The sequence below is a fragment of the Anoplopoma fimbria genome, chromosome 9, assembly GCF_027596085.1.
Source record: "Anoplopoma fimbria isolate UVic2021 breed Golden Eagle Sablefish chromosome 9, Afim_UVic_2022, whole genome shotgun sequence".
Lineage (NCBI taxonomy): Eukaryota > Metazoa > Chordata > Actinopteri > Perciformes > Anoplopomatidae > Anoplopoma > Anoplopoma fimbria.
Window position 1 is genome coordinate 5,532,946 of NC_072457.1, and position 16,992 is coordinate 5,549,937.

General features: G+C 34.8%; 1 protein-coding gene across 2 annotated transcripts in view; it reads left to right on the plus strand.

Moving 5' to 3' along the window:
- Positions 1-5,131, plus strand: part of kcnh1b (potassium voltage-gated channel, subfamily H (eag-related), member 1b) — a 52,272-nt gene extending 47,141 nt beyond the window's left edge. For both annotated transcript variants that reach the window (XM_054604070.1, XM_054604071.1), the window contains one exon: positions 4,253-5,131. In XM_054604070.1, coding sequence (XP_054460045.1) covers positions 4,253-5,095 — 843 coding nt within the window. In that variant the 3' untranslated portion in view covers positions 5,096-5,131. The remainder of the gene's footprint in view (positions 1-4,252) is intronic.
- Positions 5,132-16,992: the final 11,861 nt, after the last annotated feature.

Consider the following 16,992-nt stretch of genomic DNA (forward strand, 5'->3'; position numbering starts at 1 on the left):
CCTGCCAGGGCAGCTCTCACCTCCAAAAGCCTCCAACCACAGCTGAGGGCTGCATCACAGCACACTCAGACATAATATGACCTCATACCATTTAAATCAAGAAGGTTTTACTCTCTGGTTCAGACTAAATAATAAAAAAAATAACCGCTAATGTGGTGACATAATTGCAATTCTGGTTTTATAGAAAAGTACCACTGCTGTGGAAGCAAGAAAATAAGGAGAATTTTAGCTGCTTATAACCTCGGAATAAAGAAAGATTAAAGGAACAGTTTGTAGGATTTAAGTGGCTTTATTGGTAGAAATGGAATATAATATTCATAACTATGTTTTCATTAGAGTATAATCACCTGAAACTACAAATCATTGTGGTTTTGTTAGCTTAGATTGAGTCCTTTATATCTATGTAGGGAGCAAATCCCCGTCACGGAGTCAGACATGTTTCTACAGTAGCCCAGAAAAGACAAACCAAACACCGGCTATAGAGAGGGCTTTCCTCGTTTTTTAGTTACCTCAAGGCCACCGTAGTTTTCCAACATGCTAAGGGAGGGCTGAGCAGAGGGGTATTCAGTTTGTTTAATCTTACCTCTAAATGGCACTTAATCCTTCACACTAGACCTAGTCAAATTTCTTCGTCATTGGAATCATTGGCGGTCTGTGTACCGTCGATAGTTTCCGGCCGTGAAGGACGAAGACTCAGTCCAACAAAATATCTCAACAACTACTGATGTTATCATGATTTGATGTGGAAAATCCACAGAGATTCATTTACAAGCTCTTAAAAATACTGAGAGCAGAACACAGACAGACTTTATTTCTGGTCTCCAGACACACCAGTGTTGAGCTACACGAGATATAGCTTTTTTTTTTTAAGGATAAGACGTCATGAGTTGACCAACTTTACTGCGAAACAAGTGGATTTATTTCTCCACACTGGCTGAACATTTTCTGCGTGAAGGCTGAAGAAATACAATTAACTTAATTAAACCCCAGACTAACTGCGTTTATGCTTCTTAGGGTTAAATGGACCAAATAATTTGGGAAAGATATTTTCAGATGAAACCTTTGTGAGCAGCATTAGTTTGGTTCAAATTGTTTGAACCCCATTGTGGAAAGCCAAGAATTGATTTAGCTGTCAGAGATGTTTTCAAAGTGCTATTAAAGCGCGACACTGGGACTCTGGGACTTTTTGATGTGACAAGTATAACTGCACCTCACTTCAATTACACACTAGGACTTTCACTGCATGTCATACTGCAAAAACAAAAACAAAACGAGACTTCAGTATGTCACATAAACCACCACAACATGTTGTTTCTGTACAGATTAAACAGAAGAGATAGAACATCCTAATTAGTGTTAAGTGCTAAAATAACCTGCTGCCTCATTTTAAGATTAAATACATGGGTGGTATCAAGTGAGCACATTTTCCAAAAATGCTGCTTTACTGCTGTAATGTCACAGAACATTCTCAACATTTTCCCTATAATTAATCTCAAATTGAAGTTTCTTCTTGAGAAATTATGAAGAAATAATGTGTGTGTAAAATATAAAACATTATTTGACATTTAAAGAGGCCAGTGTATATTTTTTTATAATAAATATGTATGAAATACCTTCATTGATCCTCAGAGGGGAAATTCAGGAAGAACAAATGTCTGTGAGAATGATGTGACTTGGAAATAATAACAGTTAGAGACCATTTGGTGAAAAAGGTGGAGCATTTAGCAGCTAAAAAGTCAGATATTCTCTCAGGAGATGATGGAGACCAAAAACGGAGCTAAAAGAATATTGGAGAATATTGGACTTAAATTCATCATGTGGGCACAAACACCACCCATGAACCACTAATGAATTGGTCATAATGCTCCATTACTGCTGGAGGTGGAAACAAGTTCAACATATCAACTGAGAAACTGATGACATGTTGTTGTTGCTGCTGTTGTTGTTGTGTTTACTAGTTGTTCCTGCTGAAACCAAGCAGGCAAAATAATAATTTATTGCTTGTTTAACGTTTTAATAACTGAGTCATGTAAGACTGGGAGTCCCTGCAGACTTCTGTTTGTTTACACTTGAATGCAGCACAGAGAGGGCCGGAGCAGCAGTGTGATTTATTGTTTGTATCAGAAGGAAGCAGAGCACCAGTTGTTGAACATTAGCAGTTCTCTCACGTTCTGTGTTTCTTTGTTCTCATCACCCTCGAGTGCTCTCGTGTGGACGGAGCTAAATCCAATTTCAGCAGGTCAGGAGCTCCCCCCGATTGGCTCAGGGGTTTTAACATACTGATGACATCGCTAAGTGGGGAAAGCCTCGTCGCCGTCGCTGCAGAATAAAGTCCCGGTCAGACTCGGCAGAGGTCAGAAGGTCACACGTAGCTGACCGTCCTACGATGTTAAAAGTCGTGTATCTGAACACACAGCTAGGCTTTAACATGAATTTCACATCTGGAAGGAACACTTATAGTTATATAAGAGTGGATGTTGGTACAGTGTGTTCATACTTCAGTTTCCTTGAAACAAGCTAAATAGGAGATTTTCACTTCATAAGATTTCTTAAAGTAAGTCAGGATGTCCAGCTGCCAGAAGTCTTAAAATAAGATTAAAAACGTTAATTTGTGTTTATGGCAGTTGATTAAATTACAAGCCATTGAATACTAGGGGTTTACATTACTAAAAATAAGAGTAGTGTTTCTTGTTTCAAGATTAACAGAACTCCACATGGGCAAAAACCTTCATACTATTTTTAACCTATGACCTGTGTGTGTTGACCACTGAGCCACCACTTTGTTCCAGATTGAAATATCTCAACAGCTATTGAATGGAGTGGCATCAAATTTGGTCCAAACATTCATGGTCGCCAGAGGATGAACCCTACTGTCTTTGGTCAGCAGGTCAAAGTTTCAAGTAGTCAAATACTTCGGGTTTTGCCCAAATGGATTGTAATTGAATCTACCCAATCTAATCATGATATTTTCCTTTTTTTTTTGTAATTATTTGGCTTTATTACAATAATATCAGGACTTTTCACTCAAGCATTATGACATTTTATCATATAACTATGAATATTCTCATAATATATTGTTTTTAATAGTTAAGCCAATTATTTTTGGGGGGTAATTAGCACCTTTAGATTGACAGCGACAGTAAACAAAGGACAGGACAGATGGGGAATAACATGCATTTAAAAGTCCAAGCTTTTTATGTGTATTGGTAGAGTTGCCATTCGTTGTTTTGGTAATATGACCCCTGGAACACCCAGAAGCTCCTAAAATATGAAAGTTTTAATTATGACTTTTAGATTGAGTGAAATCAACAGAGAACAAAGAATCTAGCTGCAGTAAATCCTTTGCTTATTTGTTAACTGGAGAAACATTGTTCATAGTTTTTTATTATTTGTCAGAAGTGGCCTCGGCTTCTTTTGGCTAAAGATCTCAATCTATTTCTTTTCTACACTGACATTTGGATCAAAGCGTTCGACAAAAAAGGATTTTCTTTTCTTCCAGATAACGTCTCAGAACTCTGTAAAGCAAAGAGATGGTTCTTTAATAATAAATGACTTGGTTTAACAGCAGTAGCAGTAAATGGTCAATCCACACACTCCCAGACGTGAGTGCTCCATTTGACACGGTTGATCACGCGGTTTTGATTCACGGGTTGGGAGCTCCTGGTTCGAATCTGGTTTGAATCTTTGTGCGTCACAGGAAACATTTATTGGTGCGAATCTTGTTACGTCAGCTGTATGTTTTTAAAAGATGTGATAAATTAGAGGTGATGGCGTAGTGACCTCTCAAAGGGATAGTTGTGGAACTAACTGCTAACATGCCTGGGCTAGTATCTCTGCAAGCTAACTGGCTTTTAACTTTCAATTCAAAGGCAAGCAAGCTAATGCTACCCTGGTCGCTAACAGGCCAACAAGTCTTCATAGTGTATTAAAAGCTGTATTAGCATGATATCTGAACAGAGCATAAACCATGCCTCTCTGAATCAACACATTTGTTTAATGAATATGTGTCCATTCTGGGGTTTGGAGAGAAGAATCACCTTTCAGGTCACAAACCGTTTAATGCATTGTTTGCACTGTTTGGATGTTGAGTCACATCACTTGTAAGTCACACAAGTCCAGCATCCAACACAAATCCTGTAGCCAGAGTCTTTTATTCTTTATAGCAGGAGATTAGGAGGAATGAAATGAAGATATTTGTTTAGCGTAGTGAAACCGTTCTGATTGTTTCTTCTGGTTTCCTGTCTTCTTACAGATCGTCTTCCGGAAGATCAGTGACGTGAAACGGGAGGAGGAGGAGATGTTGAAGCGCAAGAACGAGGCTCCTCTGAACCTTCCTCCGGATCATCCGGTCCGAAAACTTTTCCAGCGTTTCCGGCAGCAGAGGGAGGCTCGTCTCGCCACTGAGCGGGTCGTACAGAGCGCCCCTGATGTGGAGAAAGGTGTCGTTCCCCTGGAGACGCCCAGAGGTCCAAAGATCCTGGCCTCCACCAGCATAGTCATGGTGACGGAGAGCCCAGCCACACCCACCACCTCGTCCACCGCGTCCTCTTCGTCCAAGACCTCCAGCCGAGTCATGCTGCACGCTCCCGCCACCCAAAACGGAAACCCGATCGGCTGCAAATCAGCAGAGCCGGCTAAAGCTAAAGGCTGGGGCCGATTCAGGGAGACTGTCGTGAAGGCCGAGTCCTGGAGCAGCGTCTCTAAGGCCGAGTCCATGGAGACGCTGCCCGATAGAACTAAGTCTCAGGACGAGATGTCCCTCAAGAAAACAGACTCCTGCGACAGTGGCATCACAAAGAGCGACCTCCGTTTGGACAACGCGGGCGACGCCCGAACGCCTCTTGAGCAAAGCCCGGTCCAGTCCGACGAGAAGAGGGCCTTCTGTCCGATACCGGAGCAGAGCATGCAGGCCTCTTTTCTGGAGCTGAAGCAAGAATTAAGAGGAGACATCAGCTCTCTGAACGTTCGCATGGCAGCACTGGAGTCTCAGCTGGCTGAGATGCTGCGAATTCTCAAATCCAGGAAGTCGTCGGGCTCCTTCTTTGAGATCTCGCGGCCTCCTTCCCCGGATTCCGATAAGGACAGCCTCTCCTAAACTGGACATGGAGTCGGTCCTCGGGAATCGAACTCAAGCCTGTTCAGCCTCCAGATGACAGACGTGCTGCTGGCTGCAGTTTGAAGCTGTGGTTGTCGATGATATCACACAAAAGCACTTTGTGACATCCGTAGCATCGCTCTGCAAGATGTTACAGACTGAAATGCTTCAGCACTGATATGAAGATGAGGCTGATTTTTACTTTGATCAAACACTGTAGAAAGAGTCATGACGGTCATGACGGCACCTTTGGTCCTCAAGAGGGTTGAGACCTTCATATAATTTTGGCAATAATAAGACATGGCTTTAACGTTGTTGTTTTTGAACAGGACTTTGGCACTGTGATGATGAAAATCGCTTCCAAGGGGTCGTTTGGTGGCTTTGACACATCTCATGAGGTGTGGTCCACAAAGTCTGTTCAGATGTTCGGATCCATGAGATTCTGAAGGTTCCGCTCTTATTGGCTCTCTGCGCATTTCAATCAAAAGGAAGGGTTCAAGGAGAAGACATATCTCTGTGATTGAAATGAACAGATTGATTTTGAATCAATATTTTAAGGTTGTTTTTTCTGATGGAGCTGTTTGAGAATTAACCGCTGCATGATGTCATATCAAAGCAATGCTCTATGAAATCAAAATTCTGTCTAAGTAGCAAGCTGTTAAGGGTCGTTAAAGGTCATTATGTATCAGACTTTCAGCTGGTGGTTAATGGTTTAGGTTTGGTGATTCGGTTCGGTGGGATTTATTTTGAAGAAAAGAATGTCCCCACCTTCATGCAGCCTATAAACACTGTGTGTACTTTGATGTTTGGGATCGGGAGAGTTATTATATCCAGAATGAATGTGAAAGAGTTGATGCAGCACGGAGACAATGAGGCCCAAAAATGTCCTCAATGTTTAATTCCCGCACATTAGTCTGGATTTTTAGTTTTTTAATAATAAAAAAAAAAATCAGAGTTTGCATGTTTCCACGTTGATTCAACTCTGAATGGATCTTACAGGGTTAAAACATCCAAAGTCAAACAGAACAGTAATCTGATTCTTCTGTGTAAAAGATGACACATCTTGGATGGTAATACTCCTGATATCTGTGGCTGCTTAAATGCATCCGAATTAAAGTGGAATATGTTTTAACTCATTGTACATATACTCTTTAATTCAGGCATTTGTAAGAGATGGTTAATTTAAAATTATACAATATATTGATAGAGCAAAATTGCATTAAATATTATACAGACCGGTCAGTAAGCGTAGTGCGTCTCAGGTGAAGAGAACCACTCTCGAGGAACCACTATGACTCGTAAAGCTGAGCAGACACTGTGCTTTTAATTAATCTTGTTAACTCACACTGTTTTTATCAGCCTTTTCTTCACGGCCAAAACCTGGCACTTTTATACTCACGCTGTACGGCTAAATCGACTGGATCACACTGAGCGTGAACATTCATTGACGGCGCTAACTCGGCTGCCCCCGTCAGTCTCCTGACTCATCGAAACAGAAATGTTACTTTTCAGCCCTGAAAGCTGCAGCCATGTCCTCTTACTCATTTTTAAAACTCATTGTAGAAGAACGTTTTCTTGTCCTTGTCCTCTGTTCATTTTTCAGTATTCATTTAAAGCAGCTGTATTTAACATTCTGAAGATAAATACAGCAGCAAACAGCAATTAGCTGTGTAAAGATATAGAGGAGTAATGTCCGCCTGAGCAGAGACTGACTGTGTGTGTTGTTGTCTGAGCTGCTCCTTGCTTTGTTGACGTGCACGTGCTTTATGTGTTTGTGCATGTGGGCGTTTCTCATTGGTTAGTTCACGGCCACTGCTCTGCACTGTTCTCATACAGCGGTTACAGCTGAAAACGCCATTGTGGAAGGGTACCACATACCCCTCAAGTTCCACCTCATTAAACACTGTTGGCTCTGTTAGCACTTTCACCGTCGTTTGCACTGTTAGCATTGTCGCCCTCGCCATGTTGAGGGCTGTCTAGAGGCAACCGAAATGCTCCCAATCTTGTATTTCGCATCTTTAAATATACACTCTCTAAATTTGACCCAATAACATGCCAAATTCGTGACTTCTGTAGGGTCAAACTCCATTAACAATTGTATTTGACCACTAGTGGGCAGAAAGATTTCCATACTAACATGCTATTTAGTTTGATAAAACAGTATATGTCCGAATTGCATACTATTTACTGTACACTGGACGCTACGGCGGCATAAATATCCCACAATGCAATGCTGAAATGATGTCAACGTTCAACAGACAAAGGCAGGCAGCGCTGTAACATCAATAATGCTTCAATTTTAAGTGTAAGTATAATATTTTAGTATATGATCTTTTTTGAATTAGTTCAGACCTCTCAAATCATTGTTCAGTTACCAGGTTGGCACTGGTTACCTTGGTTACGCTTCACCAACGGGAAAGGAGGCTCTCAGCAAGTGCTCTATGCGGACCTAGAATAAACATACTTCTGTTTGTTCACTCAAAATGATGTTGAACAAAGGAACATATTGAGTATGTAGTGCCTAGTGTGCAATCTCAGACTCGTCCTCAGTGTGTTTTACTTTGTTTGAAGGGTGTAGAAAGACAAAGAAATTATGTTGGGTCATTCGCACCAGACTTGAAGGTTAAATGTGTCAGTGTTGGAGGTCAAAGTCAGTGCCTTTGTCTCTTTGTTGTGTTTATGAGTTTCAGGTCTTCTTAGTGTTAAGCGGTGGGTCGCTGTTGGTCCTGCAGGACTTCGTTTCTTTTCCAGAAGTAGTTGGTTGTTCCTAAACGACAACTTGTAGCAAACAAACAAGGTTGGAGTGTTTTCACCTCCGGACAGACTCCACAGAACTGCAACAACAGAGATTGTTGATCCATCTGTTACCGCTTGTTCACTCTGTTGTCAAATGTACCGACAACCACATGTTTGTTTCCCGCTGGCTGGCAGATTGTGCTTGAGGAAACTGTAACGGAGCGGACGTAATGTCCTGTTTAGTTGGAGGTCACGACAACCAATACTCCTAGGAGAGTTGTGATTGGCTCGGCTAATCCTTGTCTTTTGTCTTCATGGCTCGTCAATTCTTTTAGCTTTTGTGTCTTCATCTGTGCCTCCATCAAAGTTCCAGTAAAGGAAACCTTAATAACTATATATGCAGCCTTTTCTTTTTGAAAAACGTCTAGCTTTACTCGTCTCTCAGCTGTTTGGGTTAACATCCAACATGCCTCATCAGTTATCATGATGACGTGTAATCTGAAGGCTCGGGCAAATCAGAATTTGCTAACAGTGAGATTTTAGACCAAAAGTGGAGGAAGCTACTTGCTGTGTCGCTCCATTAACCTCTATATAAACCTTCTCCTCTGTAGCATGAACTGAAAAGAGAGGTTTCCAATTCACTTCAACTGAATCAGTGTTTTCTTTAAACCACATCTAGTGGACTTAAGTTGAACTGCAGCCGCATGGTCACGAAGCATTGTGTGGCGTAAATTTCGTCATCTTACTAAAATGTGTCTGCGGGTGTCTGAATCGACAAATTTATGATCTCGTGAATACGTCTAGAAAACAGAAAACAAAAAACAGTTTCCTCCTTGAACAATTCCTGACATAATTAAAATGCAGATTTTAGACCAATCAGATTAAGAATGTGGAATATATATTGTTTTTTATTAAAAAAAGGTTTTCTGCTTTAAGTTGAGTATCATCTGCAAACATAGTAATAATCTAAAATCCGCCTTATCGACAAATCTGATGCTTTATTCCTACACAGGAAATGTTACCTGTCATTATGACATCACCTGAGAAGAAAGAAAAATGTACTTTTGTCTTGACATTGGTATCACATAAACCCTGTGTATGTGTGATTATAATATAGCGCCATAATAGGCAATTATTGGCATTTATGCTGCTTGTACGGAGAGACTAGTTGTTGTTTGTGGTACTGTGTGTACCTCACGCTGTCCCATGAGCACCGCTGGTATCGGCACTGATGCACTTTGGTCGTCTCTGCATGAGGCTTTTTTTTTTTATTAAAGAAAGAGCTGACTTTGCCTTGCTTCTTAAGTTTCTTGAAGTAAGGAGATATCGTTCTCTTTAAACTTCAATACCTTTTGCTGTGGGTCACATGTATGTAATGGCTGCAGTCTGTGCATGAAGAGCACCTCAATGTTTAAATTGTACAACGTCTTTATCAATGTCACATGTGCACTGTTCTGGAACTTCGCAGCTTGGACGAAACGCTTGAGGGGAAACTTGCAGTAACCATAGATATATAATCTGTTTTCTGTTCTTCACTTATTGTCAGGATTGAAAACTGTATTAGCACAAAGAGTATTTCTAAGAAAAATCACATCAAATGTCAACAATAAAGTATTTCTTACTTTTTAGTTTTTTGTATCTTTATTTGCATTTGTTCTCTTTATACGGTTTCATTTAACGTCTATTATAAAATAACTCTGACCGCTCATTTAGACATCAAATCCATCTGATTTTATAGCAACAAAAATGAACAAAATTCTCTCTTTGAATGATAAAAGCGCAAATTCGTCATACCTTAACAACATACAGATTTGTTGATGTTTAGAAATCGAAAGCCGCTTGATTAAGTTTAATGAAAGATCATAGTGATGTTTAAAAAAATGACTTGGTGTGTATTGAAAATAACAACTTACCAATGTAACTTAACAATGGTTACTAACGCGAATAAACAGAAATCTCCTTTAGTGGACTTTCTTACAAAATGTCACGCTGTTTAAAACAATGTTATGCAAAGCCAACGTTTACTTTTGGTTTCTTTTGAGCTATGAATAGTGGTTACCTGGGGGAAGGTTCTGTGTTTGTTTGACCCATCCACCACAAATTCCATGTGTTTTTCCATGTGTTTTTTCTTTTTTTTACGAGTGGGTCGCTGTCTTGTTTGTAATTTGTGAACGGGTGGGAATGCGAACCTTGGTTTAATGATAGTGGAGAAGACAACTGCTCACAAGTACCCATGAACGTAGACAGAGCAGGATTCAAAATATTCAAAAGCTGTTTTTGCTCATTTTTATTAGGAAGGAAATTTCCCTCAACGCGCTTGTTAGAGCTAAAGAACACAGTTAGTCTTAGTGCGAAACACTGAATGTAAACATGGAGTCCACACATAACATTTTAAGTAACAACAAAATACCACAAATTCAATTATTTTGGGCATTTCAATTTTATAATAGTGTATGATGTTTTATAAGATGGCCAAGTGTTTTGTATATAGAAAAGTTGCACTTAAGTACTGGAAGAAAGTTCAGATTTGTAAAGGTGAGTAGCTCACTTGGTGAGTTGCTCATTTCTCGTGCTGTTGCTACGGTTGCCTGCAAGTTAACACACCTTGAGCTCCGATAAATGTTCACCTGCCAGCCAATGAAAAACCAGCATCATTCAGTGAATACTGATTATTTTGAAAAAATTGTAACATCTGACTGTTTTGCGTTCTTGTATGTATAGTTTGTCGCACCTGTCTGTCTGATTTATGACCTTTCTCTGTTATGTCCAATTACACTGATACTGTAAACAACTGAATGCATTGGGGAAGAAATAATATTGAGATCAAGGTTGTTGTTATCAAATCATTGCCACATGATTTAAATGAATAACAAGAGATTCATCTCATCTGTTTCAAATCTGCTTGTCTTTTGTTTCTGAACGCGTGACACTGCTTCTCTTGGATCTTTTCCAAACCAACAGGGAATCCCTGAGCTCCCCCTCAGAAAAAAAAACTGCTCTCTGCAGAGCTGGCAGCTCCCTCCCTTCCTCCCTCCCTCTCTCCTTCCTCCTCCTCCACATATAATGTTCTGCATTGCAGTGCCAGCCCTCCTACCCCCTCCTTTCTTCTTCCAGGTTGATCTCTGCAGCAGCGAACAAACAGCAGGGCGAACCTCTCAGTCTGACACTAAACATGCCTGTACAGCCTCACCACTCTTCCTCCCTCTTCCTCCTCCTCCCTCCTCCTCTGAATCTTGTGTTTCTCTCTGTGTTATCCTGTAGTCACAGAGCCCTCTACAGAGCAGTCACAGACATCACAGCCAGCTGCAGCTTTTATCTTATTAGACTTCAGGCTTTATCACGATGAATTAAATGATCGCAAGAACAGATAATAAAAATCATAAATCACTTAAATGTATTATTGTAGATAACACAAAAAATCTTTTTAAAATAAATTTGATGGCCTTCTACAGAAAAGTGATTTTCAAGATGAGCTGCCTATGAGGCCAACACTTCAGCTATTCAAACATGGTGTCACATTAGCTAGCTAGAAATGTGGCCAAGACAAAAGATTAATTACTGAGTTAATTACAAATACAGAACCTCTTTTACTTGATGGCAAACCTGTTGACACTTTTAAAATTTGAAATACTTAAGTATAGTTCTGGACTCCTAGGTTAGCTTCTCATTAAAATGTCATAGTATGGTATGTTGTAAAACTCATAGTATAGTATGTCGAAAAAAGTTATCATTAAAAACATCATAGTATAGTCTATCGAAAAAGTCATATGTAGTATTTCGAAAAAAGTCCTAATAAGATCATAGTATAGTATGTCGAAAAAAGTCAGTATAGTATGTCGAAAAAAAACATTAAAAAGTCATAGTATTGTATGTCGGAACAATTCATAAAAAACGTCATAGTATAGTATGTCGGAAGAATTCTTAAAAACGTCATTAAATGTCATCGTATAGTATGTCGAAAAAAAGTCATAGTGTAGTATGTCGGAAAAATTCATGAAACGTCATAGTATAGTATGTCGGAAGAATTCTTAAAAACGTCATAAAAAAAAAAGTCATAGTGTAGTATGTCGGAAAAATTCATTAAACTCATGAAACATAGTATAGTATGTCGAAAAAATTCATGAAAACGTCATAGTATAGTATGTTGAAAAAGTCAAAACGTCATAGTAGCATGTCGAATTTTTTATAAAAACGACATAATATAGTATGTCAAAAAAATCATTAAAATATAATATAGTATGTCGGAAGAATTCTTAAAAACTCATAATATAGTATGTCAAAAAAGTCATTAAATGTCATATAGTATGTTGAAAAAAAATCATAGTATAGTATGTCGAAAAAAGTCATAAAACGTCGTAGTATAGTATGTCGAAAAAAATCATAAAAACGACATAATAAGTATGTCGAAAAAAGTATAGTATGTCGAAAAAAAAAAAGTCATAAAAACGTCATAGTATTGTATGTCGAAAAAAGTCATAGTATAGTATGTCGGAAAAATTTATGAAAACGTGATAGTATAGTATGTTGAAAAAAGTCTAAATAAAGTCATAGTATAGTATGTTTGAAAAAAAGTCATAGTATAGTATGAAGTTGAAAAAAAGTATAGTTGTCAAAAAAAGTCATAGTATAGTATGTCAAAAAAAAAAAGTGAAAAAAAGTCAAAATATAGTATGTCGATAAAGTCATAGTATAGTATGTTGAAAAAAGTCTAAATAAAGTCATAGTATAGTATGTTTGAAAAAAAGTCATAGTATAGTATGTCAAAAAAGTTGAAAAAAGTCATAGTATAGTATGTCAAAAAGATGAAAAAAAGTCATAGTATAGTATGTCGAAAAAAGTATGAAAAAAGTCATAGTATAGTATGTCGATTAAAGTCATAGTATAGTATGTTGAAAAAGTCTAAATAAAGTCATAGTATAGTATGTTTGAAAAAAAGTCATAAATAGTATGTCAAAAATGTTGAAAAAAAGTCATAGTATAGTATGTCGAAAAAAAAGTGAAAAAAAAGTCAAAATATAGTATGTCGATAAAGTCATAGTATAGTATGTTGAAAAAAGTCTAAATAATGTCATAGTATAGTATGTTGAAAAAAAGTCATAATAGTATAGTATGTCAAAATGTCGAGTTGAAAAAAAGTCATAGTATAGTATGTCGAAAAAAAGTGAAAAAAAGTCAAAATATATATGTCGATAAAGTTATAGTATAGTATGTTGAAAAATAGTATGTCTAAATAAAGTCATAGTATAGTATGTTTGAAAAAAAAAGTCATAGTATAGTATGTCAAAAAGTTGAAAAAAAGTCATAGTATAGTATGTCGAAAAAAAAATCATAGTATAGTATGTCGAAAAAAGTCAAAATATAGTATGTCGATTAAAAAGTCATAGTATAGTATGTTGAAAAAAGTCTAAAGTAAAATAAAGTCATAGTATAGTATGTTTGAAAAAAAGTCATAGTATAGTATGTCAAAAAGTTGAAAAAAAGTCATAGTATAGTATGTCAAAAAAAAGTTGAAAAAAAGTCATAGTATAGTATGTCGAAAAAAGTGAAAAAAAGTCAAAATATAGTATGTCGATAAAGTCATAGTATAGTATGTTGAAAAAAGTCATAGTATAGTATGTTGAAAAAGTCATATAGTATAGTATGTTGAAAAAAAAGTCAAATAATGTCATAGTTAGTATGTTGAAAAAAGTCATAAAAATGTCATAGTATAGTATGTTGAAAAAAGTCATAGTATAGTATGTCAAAAGTTGAAAAAAAGTCATAGTATAGTATGTCAAAAAGTTGAAAAAAAGTCATAGTATAGTATGTCGAAAAAAAAAGTATAGTGAAAAAAAGAAAATATAGTATGTCGATAAAGTCATAGTATAGTATGTTGAAAAAAGTCTAAATAAAGTCATAGTATAGTATGTTTGAAAAAAAAAAAAATGTCATAGTATAGTATGTCAAAAAGTTGAAAAAAAAGTCATAGTATAGTATGTCGAAAAAAAGTGAAAAAAAGTCAAAATATAGTATGTCGAAAAAAGTCAAATAGTCATAGTATAGTATGAAAAAGTCTAAATAATAGTCATAGTATAGTATGTTTGAAAAAAGTCATAGTATAGTATGTCAAAAAGTCAAAAAAAGTCATAGTATAGTATGTCGAAAAAAAGTTGAAAAAAAAAGTCATAGTATAGTATGTCAAAAAGTCATAGTATAGTATGTCAAAAAAAAAAAGTCATAGTATAGTATGTCGAAAAAAAGTGAAAAAAAGTCAAAATATTGTATGTCGATAAAGTTATAGTATAGTATGTTGAAAAAAGTCTAAATAAAGTCATAGTATAGTATGTTTGAAAAAAAGTCATAGTATAGTATGTCAAAAAGTTGAAAAAAAGTCATAGTATAGTATGTCAAAAAGTGAAAAAAAGTCATAGTATAGTATGTCGAAAAAAATAGTATGTCAAAAAAAAATAAAGTCATAGTATAGTATGTTGAAAAAAAGTCATAATAAAGTCATAGTATGTATGTTTGAAAAAAGTCTAAATAAAGTCATAGTATAGTATGTTTGAAAAAAAGTCATAGTATAGTATGTCAAAAAGTATAGTATGTTGAAAAAGTCAAAAATATAGTATAGTCGATAAAAAAAGTTGAAAAAAAGTCATAGTATAGTATGTCAAAAAGTTGAAAAAAAGTCATAGTATAGTATGTCGAAAAAAAGTGAAAAAAAGTCAAAATATAGTATGTCGATAAAGTCATAGTATAGTATGTTGAAAAAAGTCTAAATAAAGTCATAGTATAGTATGTTTGAAAAAAGTCATAGTATAGTATGTTTGAAAAAAAGTCATAGGATAGTATGTCGAAAAAAGTGAAAAAAAGTCATAGTATAGTATGTCGAAAAAAAGTGAAAAAAAGTCAAAATATAGTATGTCGATAAAGTCATAGTATAGTATGTTGAAAAAAGTCTAAATAAAGTCATAGTATAGTATGTTTGAAAAAAAGTCATAGTATAGTATGTCAAAAAGTTGAAAAAAAGTCATAGTATAGTATGTCGAAAAAAAGTGAAAAAAAGTCAAAATATAGTATGTCGATAAAGTCATAGTATAGTATGTTGAAAAAAGTCTAAATAAAAAAAAAGTCATAGTATAGTATGTTTGAAAAAAAGTCATAGGATAGTATGTTAAAAAGTTGAAAAAAAGTCATAGTATAGTATGTCAAAAAGTTGAAAAAAAGTCATAGTATAGTATGTCAAAAAAAAAAAGTCATAGTATAGTAAAAAAAGTGAAAAAAAGTCAAAATATAGTATGTCGATAAAGTCATAGTATAGTATGTTGAAAAAAGTCTAAATAAAGTCATAGTATAGTATGTTTGAAAAAAAGTCATAGTATAGTATGTCAAAAAGTTGAAAAAAAGTCATAGTATAGTATGTCAAAAAGTTGAAAAAAAGTCATAGTATAGTATGTCGAAAAAAAGTCAAAATATAGTATGTCGATAAAGTCATAGTATAGTATGTTGAAAAAAGTCTAAATAAAGTCATAGTATAGTATGTTTGAAAAAAAGTCATAGTATAGTATGTCAAAAAGTTGAAAAAAAGTCATAGTATAGTATGTCAAAAAAAGTCAAGTATAGTATGTCAAAAAAAGTTGAAAAAAGTCATAGTATAGTATGTCAAAAAAAGTCTAAAAAAGTCAAAATATAGTATGTCGAAAAGTCATAGTATAGTATGTTGAAAAAAGTCATAATAAAAAAGTCAAAATATAGTATGTATGTCGATAAAAGTATGTCGATAAAAAGTCATAGTATAGTATGTTGAAAAAAGTCTAAATAAAGTCATAGTATAGTATGTTTGAAAAAAAGTCATAGTATAGTATGTCATAAAGTTGTCGAAAAAAAAAAGTCATAGTATAGTATGTCAAAAAGTTGAAAAAAAAGTCATAGTATAGTATGTCGAAAAAAAGTGAAAAAAAGTCAAAATATAGTATGTCGATAAAGTCATAGTATAGTATGTTGAAAAAAGTCTAAATAAAGTCATAGTATAGTATGTTTGAAAAAAAGTCATAGTATAGTATGTCAAAAAGTTGAAAAAAAGTCATAGTATAGTATGTCGAAAAAAAAAAGTGAAAAAAAAAAAGTCAAAATATTGTATGTCGATAAAGTTATAGTATAGTATGTTGAAAAATGTCTAAATAAAGTCATAGTATAGTATGTTTGAAAAAAGTCATAGTATAGTATGTCAAAAAGTTGAAAAAAAGTCATAGTATAGTATGTCAAAAAAAGTTGAAAAAAAGTCATAATATAGTATGTCGATAAAATAGTAAAAAAGTTGAAAAATATAGTCTAAATAAAGTCATAGTATAGTATGTTCTAAAAAAGTCATAGTATAGTATGTTTGAAAAAAAGTTAGTAAAAAAAAAGTCATAGTATAGTATGTCAAAAAGTTGAAAAAAAGTCATAGTATAGTATGTCGAAAAAAAGTGAAAAAAAGTCAAAATATAGTATGTCGATAAAGTCATAGTATAGTATGTTGAAAAAAGTCTAAATAAAGTCATAGTATAGTATGTTTGAAAAAATAGTCATAGTATGTTGAAAAAAATATGTCATAATAGTATGTTGAAAAAAAGTCATAGTATAGTATGTCAAAAAGAAAAAATAGTATAGTATGTTGAAAAAAGTCTAAATAAAGTCATAGTATAGTATGTCGAAAAAAAGTGAAAAAAAGTCAAAATATAGTATGTCGATAAAGTCATAGTATAGTATGTTGAAAAAAGTCTAAATAAAGTCATAGTATAGTATGTTTGAAAAAAAGTCATAGGATAGTATGTCAAAAAGTTGAAAAAAAGTCATAGTATAGTATGTCAAAAAGTGAAAAAAAGTCATAGTATAGTATGTCGAAAAAAAGTGAAAAAAAGTCAAAATATAGTATGTCGATAAAGTCATAGTATAGTATGTTGAAAAAAGTCTAAATAAAGTCATAGTATAGTATGTTCGAAAAAAGTCATAGTATAGTATGTTTGAAAAAAGTCATAGTATAGTATGTCAAAAAGTTGAAAAAAAGTCATAGTATAGTATGTCGAAAAAAAGTGAAAAAAAGTCAAAATATAGTATGTCGATAAAGTCATAGTATAGTATGTTGAAAAAAGTCTAAATAAAGTCATAGTATAGTATGTTTGAAAAAAAGTCATAGTATA